The sequence below is a fragment of the Temnothorax longispinosus genome, chromosome 6, assembly GCF_030848805.1.
Source record: "Temnothorax longispinosus isolate EJ_2023e chromosome 6, Tlon_JGU_v1, whole genome shotgun sequence".
Taxonomy (NCBI): Eukaryota; Metazoa; Arthropoda; class Insecta; order Hymenoptera; family Formicidae; genus Temnothorax; species Temnothorax longispinosus.
The window spans coordinates 16,198,247-16,211,489 of record NC_092363.1 but is presented as its reverse complement, the minus strand read 5'-3'; the positions used below and the strand labels follow the sequence as shown (position 1 = coordinate 16,211,489).

Below are 13,243 nucleotides of genomic sequence, written 5' to 3'. Positions count from 1 at the left end.
ACGCGACGCGACGACGACGTACCGCTGGGCGCTGGCGCTACCAAATCGCTGCTCCTTTCGATATATCGATTCAAGCGCGATCGCGTTTGATTCACTGGTTTGATTTTGATCGCGATGGTAAAAGAAAGAGGGAGAGAGAGAGAGTGCTCCACGCTCAAAATTCACATACGTACATACGCAGTACATATATAGCGTACATGTATATTTACTATTCCATTCTATTCGCAAACAACTATTGTTTCACGTGACTTGCAAATATTTTTCATGCCCATGATAACTCAATTAACAGAATAGATCGTTGTTGCGATTACGTGTGATCGATATATTTTTATTTTGCCATTTTGGTATCCCTGCGCGCGCATTTATTTCTCAGTTCTCAGTTCTCGTTCTCAGTTCTCACCGATCGACAGTGGCAAGTGGCAAGTGTTGACTGTTGGGTCGTTGGGTTAACTGGTTAACGCGAGTCGTAAACGCACGGAGAGAATGTCACGTAGGGCGATCAAGGCGATTACGTGGTCGGCGCTCGCCGAAAAAATTCCAGAGACGGAGAAAGCTGCATTCACCGCTTTCAAAGCTAAATCTGATCAGCACCTGCGACGGTCAGTGAATATCGTCTCCCTTTTGACATTCGCACTCAGGCCATTATATAATATACGGTTCTTCGTTTTCTTTTGATAAAAAAAATTAGATATTTCTCCTATTAAATAGATGCTGCGGAAGAAATAAAAACGTTCGTTCGGATGAAAGATCTGCTTTAATTTGCCGAGAATAATTGAAACTTGCTATGCATAAGCTCTGTGTCGTAGGACGTGTCTTGCATAAAACCTCATTCCATTATCCATTATCCATCCCATATCTGTCGAGATGTTACACGTCTAGCCTTTTATCAAATATCCGCGGACGTATTTCGTCCGCCGCCGCGCCTATAAGTAACGTCTTTAGTAGAATGTAAAAATAACATGTATTACGTTACGGCCTATGTCACGATTTACGATACGTTAGGGTTAGTATCGTAATACAAATAGGGATTATTGCTTTTATTATAGCTTTTATATATATTTCTCTGTCATTATAGAATGAACGCGAATCCAGAAGCCCCCCCAAAACTCGATTGGGCGTACTACAAGAAAAGTATTCCGATTCCTGGATTGGTCGACAAGTTTCAAAAGGAATATGAATCCTTCAAAGTGCCATATCCAGCGGATAAATACACCTCTGAAGTTGAGGCTCAAGAAAAGGAAATAGTATGGCATCGTTACGTTATAATAATATAAAATGTCACGTTTCCTTACGTTTAACCTCGTTTCTAAATCAAGGCGATCTTTGTAGCACGTTAAAATTGAGGATTTTATCAAAGAATCGAATCAACGCATCGCCACTGCCACCAAGGAAATCGATAGAATAAAGAGTCTGTTGCCATTCTCCGAGATGACCATGGAAGATTTCCGAGATAGTTATCCGGAACATGCTATAAATCCTGATAAACCAACGGTTTGGCCACACATCCCCGAAGTACAGCCAGAAAACGAAAAAGGACAACCTTCGCATCATTAATACTTTGTAATGCGTTCAGAACACGAAGCGTAGTCGTAATTTACTTCTAGCCTACGATTCTGGAGTCTGGACTGCGTGCCCCGAAGCCCCGAATCGGAGAAAGATATTGTCCTTTGTTTCTGTCACATGTATTCAAAGTAAATTCATCCAGAGAGAGAGAGCGAGAGAGATACATGTTATATCCTTTTGTACCACAGCTTGCGCATATCTTACAATTAGGTCACCTAGTAATTATTAAGTCAAAAAAGGATAGAGTCTTTAAGTTTAGTAAAATTAGCATATCAAGTCGATAGTCCATATAGTTATGTGTCAAATTCAGAAAATTATACATCTATAAACCTATCGAATTTAAATTTTTTTCATACGGATAAAGTATCCTTCGCAAATCGCAATCCTTCGTTATAACTTATAACAACTTGACGCTTGGCGTCGGCGGCGTCGGCGCGGCACTCAGCTCTCGTTTTATAGCCATTATCAGCTAATCAGCCTTGTTTCTGAAAGAACGAGATATCGATTGGTCATCTTGTGAATCACGTGTTATTCCCTAGAAAGTGATTCCGTATTCCGTCTGATAGGTCTACAATGCGAGTCGTAATAATTGACCAATCACAGTCGATTATTCTCCTCAAATTCAATTGTGATTGGACAATTCTTACGACTCGCATTGTAGACCTAGCATTACGTTAGTAAGAAAGAGAAACATCCTACATAATTCTCCGAGTAACGTCCACGTGCGCTTGCTCGTTTCCTCAGTTGTGGAATACACGCGACTGCTTGAAATACGTTCAATTCAATTAAACGAGAAACGAAATATCAGGCGAGATATCATCGATGATAAGAGACAAGAAAACGCGGTGAATCGGTGATTTAAAGAGTATAATCTTCGACTATTTTGGCTCTGTCGAGTGTCGAATGGAAACGAAAACTCTCTAGAAGAAGCGTGTGTGTGTGTGTGTGTGCAACGTGCATGTATGATCATGATGGCGTTGGTGGTGGCGTGCACACGGACACCGACACCGACGATCTAGAGCTAGACTAGGACAAAAATCCAAAGCAGGGAACACTGAATGTGTCCTCTCATAACCTCTAAATCCGGATTTTCGCCCTTGTATCTTGGCGAGACGATACGAAGCGATAAGTTTGCTAGCCATCCTCGGAGATTCTGCACAGCTGAACGTTCATTTACACGAGATTTGCCCGAGATCGGTGAGAAGTGATTTTTCGTAAACCTAAATTAGTGCTTTGCCAAGAGTTTTAGAGGAGCGAGAAGAAGGAGGGTAACAGGTAACACAGATGCTGCTTGCGTGAAAGATGCGTCAACATGCGTCTAGTCGAGATCGAGAACGCAATCAACGATCAATGCCCTTTTAAGTTCTCCATCGCTCGGCTCGGGCTAGCGGCTAACGGATTGTAACGGATGCCTATGTGTCTCACGTGGATATGTTTCACGACATAGGAGTCACGATTTTTAGAAAATTTAACGTTAGACGCTGATAACGATATACCGAGCACGCGTAATCTCAATCGCGCTACGTGAGAAATTGAAATTAATTACACGACAACATGCTCACCATGCTACCAATCTTCTCTCATATCGTCTTAACTTTTGAAAAATACTCGTTAAATCGTTAGATGGCTCGTTTTGTGGTAAAAGCTGAAATGGCATCTAGATTCTAACGTAAGAAATATACTTACAACATTTGTACATACCAGTGTATTGTCTTTTTGATAACTTAACCATCAGATAATAGACTTTATATGTATACTTGGTTGAGAATACTTGGATCTCACCTAACTTTGCAGTTTACTCGATATAACTGTCTCATACGTGATAAATGCCATAGGAAAAAGATTCTTGATCAAAAAGAAACACATGTATATATTTTATTAATTTTCTCTTAAATACATAAAATATTCTCTTTAATGTACGCTCATCGTACATGTATGTAACAAGACCATTTCTCTGAAAGAATTGTGCTTCGGAAAAGCAAAATTATACAAGTTTTTTCCCACACTTGACTTTTAATCCGTAATTTTTATTTTAACCTGCAATTATATTCATAAGGTTTTTTTAGTAGTTGCATTGCATAATTAACGATAACCACTCTTCTAGATAACCACAGGTTATACATTCGTTAAGTGTGGGTCATGCAGACCACTTGGAGAGTAATGTAATGAATAGCTGTGGGAACTCTAATACTAGCACGAGGCTACGTGGTTCCAAGTGCGCCGAGACTCAAGACGAGTCTATAAACCAAGAAGGGGAATTAGAGAAAGAAGGCAGTGGCGTGATAAGTGGTTACAGTGTAAATGAACTTAATGTACCACGCAGCACCCTGGTCATTTGCCCTCGAAACTCCAACTACTCTTCGGATCACGGCTTTGCTAGATTTAAGCCAAGGTATCTTTCACTTTCTTCTTTGTCCCGATTATATTCTTGATATCTTTATCATACATATCTTTGGTAAATTGAGAATAATAATTTGCGATGAAATATATGCGGCAGGCTCAGCGGTGTTCCAAGAAATGAATTTCGAATGGCGCGCGGTGGCAGTTCCGCAGATCGTGCCAGGGGTGGAACACGTGGGAGGGCTTTTAAAAAGACTCCCAATGATCGCGAACCAAATTCAGAGCCTAGCTATCACCCTACATCTAGACCCAAGTTTCAAGAATCGTTGAAAAATCATGAGAATGCGCAGGGCAAATACTATGACGATAAAAGAATAAATGGTAATAATATCGCGAGTATATTGCGAGTGGTGTTTATACGTTTCTACCTTTTTTCTGTTCTATGTGAATTTTGCTCTTCACCTAAAACCCACTTGTTTCAGAGGACTCGAGAATTTCCAAGTTGCTGCGACGATTGTGCCGCGAAGATGATTACGATCATCTCATGGTGCTTTGCAAGCAAGTGCAGGAAGGTATCGTCGCACCTGAAAATCAACGATACATACGACGGAACTTGGAGACTATCTGTGAAAGTTTGTTGGATTTTTTGCACTCTGGTCCTGGTCAAGAGGCAAAGCAACAGATTGCAAAATGTTTGGGTCGAATTGGATATGTAGTAGACCAAGATTTTAAAAGGTACGCATAGTCAAGTGATATGAATGTAGTGTGAAGTACACACACACACACACACACACACACGTTTATATTTATATATACATATATTCTGTATCCTTACACGCGTTTGTGATTTAACGATACAAAAAATCACAAAACTTGGATATGTTTCTAGATATATAGACTGGATCTTCAGCAAATACTCATTGGAACATAAAGATGATGTAAAATGTCTACTAATTAAGTCACTTATCGAGACGCTCAAGATGGATTCTAAGATATCTAAATTAAAGGAATTCTCCGTGGTAAATAATAACTTTTAACTTTTGCTTTTGTCACACAGCGTAACGATGAATATTAATCATAACGTGGTCGCATTATAGCCAATGATGTCCCAATTACAATCAATATTAGAAAATGTCGATAGAGCAGATTTACTGGTGGCGACTGTGGATGCTATACTACTCATCATAGATTCCTATCCAGAGACGTTCACGAACCACTTCCGCGATACCGTAGACATACTTGTGGGTTGGCACATCGACTCCACGCAACAAAAGTCAGTTGTCGTTTACGCAAGTCGATGTTTGCAAAAGTTGCACTCGTTCTGGATAGCGGATCTGCAGTTTACTTTGACCTTACTAGGCCAATTCTTGGAGGATATGGAGAGCTACGACGAGGAATTGAATTCGCCCGAATCTGGTCGTACTTCGCCTGGCGACGACGGGTCCCCGACACCGAGGGAATGTATTCTGCGAATCACGTCGTTAATATCTGTATTTAACACAGTAACGAAGAGCATAGCCGAGCATTTAAATCCAGATCTCGCATCTCCCAACGTACAGTGGTCATTCCTAACGACGTGTCTGTCCAAGATGCTCAAGACCGTTGTCAAAGCGATCGAATTGGAAGAAGAGACTGACACTTGGCCCGAAATATCCAATAACACGGAAAACTTGATTAAATATATAAGAAACGTGAGCTCGTCGCAGAAACATGTCGAGACGCTTTCCAAATATTTCAGTAAAGACGAGATTACCGAGGAAAATCTCATTAAGATGATGAAGTCGTTGGTTATAAATAAGAAAAATGATAAGAAGAATTCCAAGGTGCCTTCTGACAAAGGGAATGCTCTGTCCAAGGAGAAAGGACAGTTGTTAATGAGCGTCCTGCGATCGATGGAACCCAAAGTTAAACTGAGTGAAAATTTGTCGGAAGAAAAGGAAGAGTTGATCGTAGTCGCGAATGAATGCACCTTCTTGCTCCTCGGTTATCTTCAAAGCCGTGTCGCAAAGAATCACGAACTTCTCTATAAATTTGTCGACCTTCAATTACAGAGAGTCAACATCTTTTGGGACGATACTATTATTTCAATGTTGACCGTCATATCGAAAATAATTAAGGAGGTATCCGCAAACTTGCCATTGGAATTGGTGCACACGTTACTCGGCAAGAATTCGATGCTGCTAAAATTAAGATTCCGAAATTCCATTCCCATTCAAAATGCGAGCCTGGGGGTATATCACAGCTTGCTAAGCCTGAAGAATATCCCGTTATTGCAGGAATCTTATCGCTATATACTAGCGGATTTGGAGATCGCTTACAGACTCATATTACCCGACATGGATGTCTTGGTTGTAGACAATCCGTTGAACGATTTGAGATACACCAAGAGCGACGTTGAGATTGTAGTTACGTTTATACTACGTGCGCTTTCGGACATAGGTGAGCAAGCTTCACGTTACCGATGTAATCAGTTTACGATTGAAAACAAGCGCGATTAATCTTACGCTCTTATATCGTTTTAGCAAACGCTAATAATTCGATTATCGGAATGTGGGCTTTGAAGCCCAGCATCTTGGAACTTCTCGCAGTCAAGTTAAAGCCATACGACACCGCCCTGTCTACGGCGAGCCCGTTTTTGCAATACAATATTCTGTACTTGCTTTATGCGCACTGTTCCAGGTAAGATCCAGCAAAATAAAATCTTAATCCTCTTTCGAGTTGGAGCGCGTGTCGACGTGACGAACAAACGTGAAATTTCAACGTTTAACTTTTGTGCATGTGTGTGCACTGTGTTGACAGGTACAATCACTTCGTTCCAAGATCCAGCTTGATAACGGGCACCACCGCTTGTCGCCCGATGGATATGTTTCCCGCGACCTTGGATGTACCAGCCAGCGGTCATTTGTCTATAATTCTCAATTTGATAGCAAAGACATACAACAAGAATACGCCCGCGTGCACCTTGCTCCTTTTGTCCACCTGGTTGCAAGAGATTTGCGTACAGTCTGAGAAATACATCGGGATCTTGAGCGTAACTCAAGAGTGCCAGAGTATCATTGCGAGTTTAATTAGCTGCGGCGCCACGACCAATGACGATATCGCGAGCGCGGCGTGCAATCTCTTCGAAATGTTAATGACCGCGAAGAATGTGGTGTGGAAGCAAGAGATCTATTCAAGTATCGTGGATCTAGCGACGTTGCATTTGACCTCGTGCAACAGAACGATCCGCGAAAAGTATGGCGCGCTGCTAATGTGTATGCCCATTAACATTGTTATACCAAAATTAAACAAACAGTATTTATTCTCAGACACTAAGGTGAGTGCCATCTTTTCTTCATTGGAGCATTGTACGCGAAACTTGTCGAGTACGGATATGATATGATGATCTCTTTCTCTCTTTCTCTCTTTCTCTCTCTCTCTCTCTCTCTCTTTCTCTTTCTTTCTTTCTTTCTTTCTTTCTTTTTCTTTCTTTCTCTCATTTCATGTTCAACTGTCGTGTCAACCATGTTGTACCACAGAAGGCACGGGAGATCGTGACCTATTCGACAGAATCGTTGATACTCGCTCAAAGACTGCACATGCGAGGTAACAACAATGGGGAATTGCTGGCGCAACATTTCAAAACGTACATGGCATTTCTACTGCAGGAACATTATCTTGACGCATCCGGGTTGTCGGAGATATTTACTTTGTGCTGGCCAGCCGTGTAAGTGCTCTTTATCTTTACCGTTTATGACAGATCATTTCTTCTCGAAATAATATACGGTGATAAAATTATTTCTGTGTCTGCAGACCGGAGAACGGAACTACGGCGAGGATGTACGATTTAGCGCTCGCAAACTGTTCGTTCCTGTTTTTCTGGAGCGGTTTTGAAGCAGCGCAACACTGCGTCCTGAATAAGCTTCGCACCTCTTTGGGGAAGCCGCAGGAAACGTTTACGTCGATCGAGAGTGCCCTGAAGATTCTGGCTCGCGAGATCTCGTGCTCCAACGCAGAGGTGATGAGGAGGGAGAGGCAGGGATTAGATCGCATCTTGCACGAGCACACGCGAGTGCGGCTCTTCGTCGAATTCCTGGAACATTTGGAGAGAGTGATTCACAACGCGGCCGACGGTTGCGCGATGGCACTCTTGCCGCTGTCAAAACCAGTCAGAACCTTCTTCCATACGAACAAGTCGACGTGCAAGGAATGGCTGAATCGCATACGGTTGGCCTTGTGCGTGGTCTCGTTGCACTCGGGCCTGGCGACGAGTGCGCTGCGCAACAGCCAGAGGTTACTGGAGGATTTGAGCAGTGCTGATAACACGCAGGGCATCGAGTTCGAAAGGGCGACGTTGTGGACGGCACAGGCGATGGTCGCGCTCGGCGAAGCGGAGGCGCTGCAGGGGCTCTACGCGTACACCAAGGGCAAGGACAGGCAATTCCCGTGGCTGAAAGCGACGATGGAGGAAGCCGCCGGACGTTACGAGTCAGCGGCGGATGCCTACAGGCTCATCATCGACGAGCACGCTCGCGTTAAAACGAACGACGACGAAAGCGGCAGAGCCGCCGCGAAACTCGAGAGTGACAATCAAGTTCTGAGTTTCTGCATGCAAAGACTTTCCAACTGTTATAAAGCGGTCAGCGACTGGTCTGGATTAGTGGAATGGAAATCGCGGGAGACCGAGATACTGGCGCAGGACAATTACGCCGTTCTGAGGAGGCAACTCGCGGAGAATATCGTTCCGCAGCAGGCGGATTGTCTGAAAAAGTTCGAGGAGGGTGAATTGATCTCCTTGGACGAATTGACGAATTGGAACCTCCTGGACGAGGAAAGGAAAAGTAATTGGAGTTGCGCGAAAACGCTGGTCGCGTGCAGCAACAGTTTGACGAACGTTGCCCTGAGGATTCACCTTAACGAATTCGACGAATCGTTCGACGACTCGATGTGCGACAGTGTTGTCGAGAGGTGCCAGAAAGTCGCGGCCAAGATGATGCAGGACGGATTGCGAAATGTGCCATCAGAGTATCTCAGTGACGCAATACTGCTCCAGTATTCCGCGACGGGGCTGAAGAATTTCGCGCGCGGCAAAAAGGACAAGAACGTTTTCGAATTGTACAAAGTTGATAAAGTCAATAATGTTAACTCGAACATTTTAACGCAGGTCTTGTGGTGGTCCGAGTACCTGGATCAAGCGTGCGACAACGACTCTATGGAGGTCGACAGTCTACGGTTACACGTCGTCAGAACAGCCAGGAAGGAAGGCAACTTTAATTTAGCGAAACGGGAGATGGTCAAGTACTTGAAGTCGGAGCAAGACCTGATCCGACTTAAAGATCCGAGCGCTCGCACCTTTTCCGAGATTACAAGCGACATGCTGAACGGGCCTGTTGACGTGAAATGGACCAAGAATAGTATGCGCGCGTTCAGGGAATTGTCCAAGTTACTGTACGACATGGAGGACACGAGAGAGGCTTTGAGGATGTGCTGCGCGACCGCGTTGGGAATTTCGCGAGCGATCGTCAGCGGTGAGGGGTCCGCCGAGTTACGCGAGATGGGAACCAAGCTCTTACTTACCCTGAGTAAATGGATACAGCAGGACACGAACGTGACCGAGAATCCTCAGCTGGAGGAGTTGCTCAGATTCGAGGCTGAGCACAACGACGGCCTGATGGACAAGCTGTTTGGCAAGACGATCGATCTGATTCCTACGTCGGACATGATAATCGGTAAACTGATGCAGCTTGGTGTGAATCAGTGTCCGGTGCTGCCGCACGTCTGGTCCAGCTTCGCCGCTTGGTGCTACAAGTGGGGCCGGAAGATCGTGGACAACTCCAACTCTGGCCAATTGACGGATACCGACCGGATAAACATACAGTCCTTACTGCCGATGGACATTGCCGAGGCTGATCTCAACACCATTTTCTCTATACTGAGCCAGAACAAGACCATACCCGAGGACGAGGGCGATATCGACACGAACGACATAAACACATCTGACATGATAGAGAATCAGCTGAGGAACGTGTCGGTTCTGAGCCACTCCAGCAACGAACATCTCGGCATGCTGGTCGACATATGGCGACAGGCGCAGAAGAGGATCTACTCGTATTACGAGTTTTCGGCGAAAGCATACTTCCAATACTTGCAATTGGCGAACAACGACAGCAACGAGTGCGACACCATCACGGCGACGTTGAGACTGCTGCGACTCGTGGTGAAGCACGCTCTGGAGTTGCAGAACGCGCTCGAAACAGGCCTCTCGACGACCCCGACCGCGCCATGGAAGGAGATTATACCGCAGTTGTTCTCGAGGCTCAGTCATCCCGAGGCATATGTGAGGACCCAGGTGTCCGAGCTGTTGTGCCGAGTGGCGGAGAATTCGCCGCATTTGATCACGTTTCCAGCCGTGGTGGGCGCGGTATCCGGCCAGAAAAAGATTTACGACAAGGTCGTTTACGAGAAGCCCGACAACGACAACGATAACGACTCGCAGAACGTTATAGGCTTGAGCGCTGCCGCGGAAGAACGGGGAAAGGAAGAAGAGGAGGAGGAGGAGGAGGAGGAGGAAGAAGAGGAAGAAGAAGAGGAAGAGGAGGAGGAGGAGGAGGAAGAAGACGAGGAGGCGGAGGAGGAGGAGGAAGGAGGGGAGGACGAGGAGGACGAAGAGGAGACGGCAGCGGAAGCAATCGTGTACAACGACGAGCATGAGAGCTTCATGGATTCCTATTTCTCGCAGTTGGTCGATTGTCTCTCGAGTCGCATCCAGGATTCGGTGGTTCAAGTGAAGGTGCTAGTCAAGGAGCTGAGACGAATCACGTTGCTATGGGACGAACTGTGGTTGGCGACGTTGTGCCAACATCACACAGAGATTACCAAACGATTCGAGCAGCTGGAGATCGAGATTCAACGGGTACAGGACAATGTCTGGCTCGCGCCCGAAGAGAAAGATAAGTTGATCGCGGAGAAGCACAGGATCATTTTGAAACCGATCACGTTTATACTGGAGAATCTGCTATCTATGACGTCCGTACCAGCCGAGACGCCGCACGAGAAAACTTTTCAGGAGAAGTTTGGTGCTTCCATCGAGGAGGTGATAAATCGACTAAACAATCCCAAGAATCCGGCCAAGCCCCAAGTGGCCAGTTTGGCCTTGAAACACTTGGAGACCAAGTTGGCGCAACGCGTGCACCGACGTGCCGCTTATTCTCTGTCAATGACTGACATTAGTCCTATCTTGGCCAATCTGAAGGATACCTGCATCGCCATGCCGGGCGTCGCTGCCATCGATAACAGGATCGTCACCATCATGTCGGTGGACAATAACGTTCAGATTCTGCCGACGAAGACGAAACCTAAGAAGCTCGTGTTCCACGGGTCCGACGGACACGTATACACGTACCTATTTAAGGGACTAGAGGACTTGCATCTGGATGAGAGGATAATGCAATTCCTAAGCATATGTAACACCATGATGTCGAAGAACAGCGATACCAAGGTCTACAGAGCACGGCATTACTCGGTGATCCCGTTGGGTCCTAGATCTGGACTTATTCAGTGGGTCGACGGCGTGACGCCACTGTTTATACTCTACAAGCGATGGCAGCAGCGCGAGTGCTCCGTGAACAGCAAGGCTGGTGGCGGCAATTCGGCGATTATGCGACCCTCGGAGTTGTTTTACAACAAACTGACGCCGTTGCTGAAAGAGTGCGGGATCGGCTTGGAGAACCGAAAGGAATGGCCTATCCACGTACTGAAAAAAGTATTGGAGGAACTAATGAGGGAGACTCCGAAGGATCTTCTAGCCAAGTTAGTTGCCAAATAATTATCGAAAACGGTCATTACCGTACTTTTCAATCGGACTAATGAATCTTTCGAGATCCATCCCCCCCCCTCTCTCTCTCTCTCTCTCTCTCTCTCTCTCTTTCACACACACACACACATTTTCCAATGTACTTTGCAGAGAGATCTGGTGCAACAGCATCAATGCCGGCAGCTGGTGGCAAGCTACCAAGAACTACTCGTATTCCGTTGCGGTAATGTCCATTATTGGCTACATCATAGGTTTAGGCGACAGGCACTTGGACAATGTTCTCGTCGACCTCAACACCGGCGAAGTTGTGCACATCGATTACAACGTCTGTTTCGAGAAAGGAAAAACTTTGCGCGTCCCGGAAAAAGTGCCGTTCCGCATGACGCCAAATATCAAAACGGCTTTAGGAGTAACCGGAGTCGAGGTAAGTCTCCCGATAATCTTGATGAGAATCTTTCTCGATAAGATGGAGAAATAACGGATAGTTTTACTTTTAAAAAGTCTGATTACAATTAAAATTTTAATACGTTTCAAAATTGCATTGTTTTTGGAACTTTTATCACACTAGAAACGTTTTAATTTTGTACTAGATGAGTGTCTTACGATTGCAATTCTTTATGGAGATGTATCTACTACATTTTGTTTTGTAAATTATTTATTTTTCAAGATTTTTAATTCTTGGAGAGGAGGAGGGAGGGAGAGAGGGTGGGAGAGGGAGAGAAAGAGAAAGATTTCTTACAGGCAAATATACACAAATATATAAATTTGGAGAAAATAAAATAATTTACAATTTATTTCTCTATTAGACAGTTTTTAGCTGAAAATAAATGGGATTTACAAAATTGTATTTTCCGTTCTATTTTCTTCCGCGTGATCAGATTGGGGATTAGGTGAATATTGGGGCGAATTGTTGTTTCCATTTGTACGGTGACTGTCTTGTACATCCGTCTGGCTTTTTAGTTGACGTTGTTTTTCCAAGTACATTTTGAAGCTCGAGTTGAAATAGTCATTGGGCGATTTAAAGTGTAAAATCTTTAGAAAGGCCTTGCGAAAGTTGGTATTTTTCCACGCGTATATGAAGGGATTCATCGCACTGTTAGCAACGGCTAATGCGAACGTGGATTTGTACCATAACGTCATCGAGTTTGTTCTCCAATCAGAGGTTTGCATGCGAATGCAAACCACGACGAAATAAGGGAACCAGCAGATCGAAAAGCAGCCCAGGATCAGCAGCACCACCTAATCGAAAAATCAAAATCTATTATTGCCGTCACTCCTTGATCGCTATACGCTTGTAAAACTTTTATTTCGTCGCTGCTTTCAATTGTCTGCTACATTCTATGATTTAAAATTAAAACTATATACCTGTACACTTTTACGATCGTTTTTTTCAGCGATATTCGGGACGATACCGAGATTCATGCGACGCGCGTGCATATGCGCCTCTCTCCAGATTTTCCAATACAGCAGAAACATTGCTATCCAACTGAGGAAAAGTGCCGGCATCTGTATAGCCAATATGTAGTATCTACCAAAATAATATACGTT

At 44.6% G+C, this 13,243-nt stretch overlaps 3 protein-coding genes across 7 annotated transcripts in view; 2 read left to right on the top strand and 1 right to left on the bottom strand.

Moving 5' to 3' along the window:
- Positions 1–5: 5 nt before the first annotated feature.
- Positions 6–1,712, top strand: LOC139815282 (ATP synthase subunit d, mitochondrial). Its single transcript, XM_071782088.1, has 3 exons — positions 6–599; positions 1,076–1,244; positions 1,330–1,712. The coding sequence occupies exons 1-3, from the start codon at positions 484–486 to the stop codon at positions 1,552–1,554; spliced, it is 510 nt and encodes a 169-aa protein (XP_071638189.1). The 5' UTR covers positions 6–483; the 3' UTR covers positions 1,555–1,712.
- Positions 1,713–2,043: 331 nt separating this feature from the next.
- The window catches only part of Nonc (serine/threonine-protein kinase Smg1), a 19,077-nt gene continuing 7,877 nt past the window's right edge, over positions 2,044–13,243 (top strand). The window contains exons 1-11 of one of the 3 annotated variants that reach the window (XM_071782054.1): positions 2,044–2,760; positions 3,668–3,955; positions 4,061–4,284; positions 4,386–4,638; positions 4,793–4,922; positions 5,001–6,342; positions 6,426–6,582; positions 6,703–7,219; positions 7,425–7,609; positions 7,696–11,691; positions 11,846–12,119. In XM_071782054.1, coding sequence (XP_071638155.1) covers positions 3,729–3,955; positions 4,061–4,284; positions 4,386–4,638; positions 4,793–4,922; positions 5,001–6,342; positions 6,426–6,582; positions 6,703–7,219; positions 7,425–7,609; positions 7,696–11,691; positions 11,846–12,119 — 7,305 coding nt within the window. In that variant the 5' untranslated portion in view covers positions 2,044–2,760; positions 3,668–3,728. Of the gene's footprint in view, positions 2,761–3,667; positions 3,956–4,060; positions 4,285–4,385; positions 4,639–4,792; positions 4,923–5,000; positions 6,343–6,425; positions 6,583–6,702; positions 7,220–7,421; positions 7,610–7,695; positions 11,692–11,845; positions 12,120–13,243 lie in introns of those variants that run through there. The other 2 variants (XM_071782053.1, XM_071782055.1) reach the window with 2 other exon arrangements.
- LOC139815277 (histamine H2 receptor-like) overlaps positions 12,460–13,243 on the bottom strand; it is a 2,558-nt gene continuing 1,774 nt past the window's right edge. For all 3 annotated transcript variants that reach the window (XM_071782079.1, XM_071782080.1, XM_071782081.1), the window contains 2 exons: positions 13,061–13,223; positions 12,460–12,934 (listed from right to left, as the gene is read on the bottom strand). In XM_071782079.1, coding sequence (XP_071638180.1) covers positions 12,530–12,934; positions 13,061–13,223 — 568 coding nt within the window. In that variant the 3' untranslated portion in view covers positions 12,460–12,529. The remainder of the gene's footprint in view (positions 12,935–13,060; positions 13,224–13,243) is intronic.

Bases quoted from the DNA above. Each gene is read 5' to 3' on its own strand.
- LOC139815282 (XM_071782088.1), top strand. From the start codon at position 484: ATGTCACGTAGGGCGATCAAGGCGATTACGTGGTCGGCGCTCGCCGAA. The intron at 600-1,075 runs GTCAGTGAATAT...CTGTCATTATAG, and splicing joins TCTGATCAGCACCTGCGACG to AATGAACGCGAATCCAGAAG. The intron at 1,245-1,329 runs GTATGGCATCGT...CGATCTTTGTAG, and splicing joins AGGCTCAAGAAAAGGAAATA to CACGTTAAAATTGAGGATTT.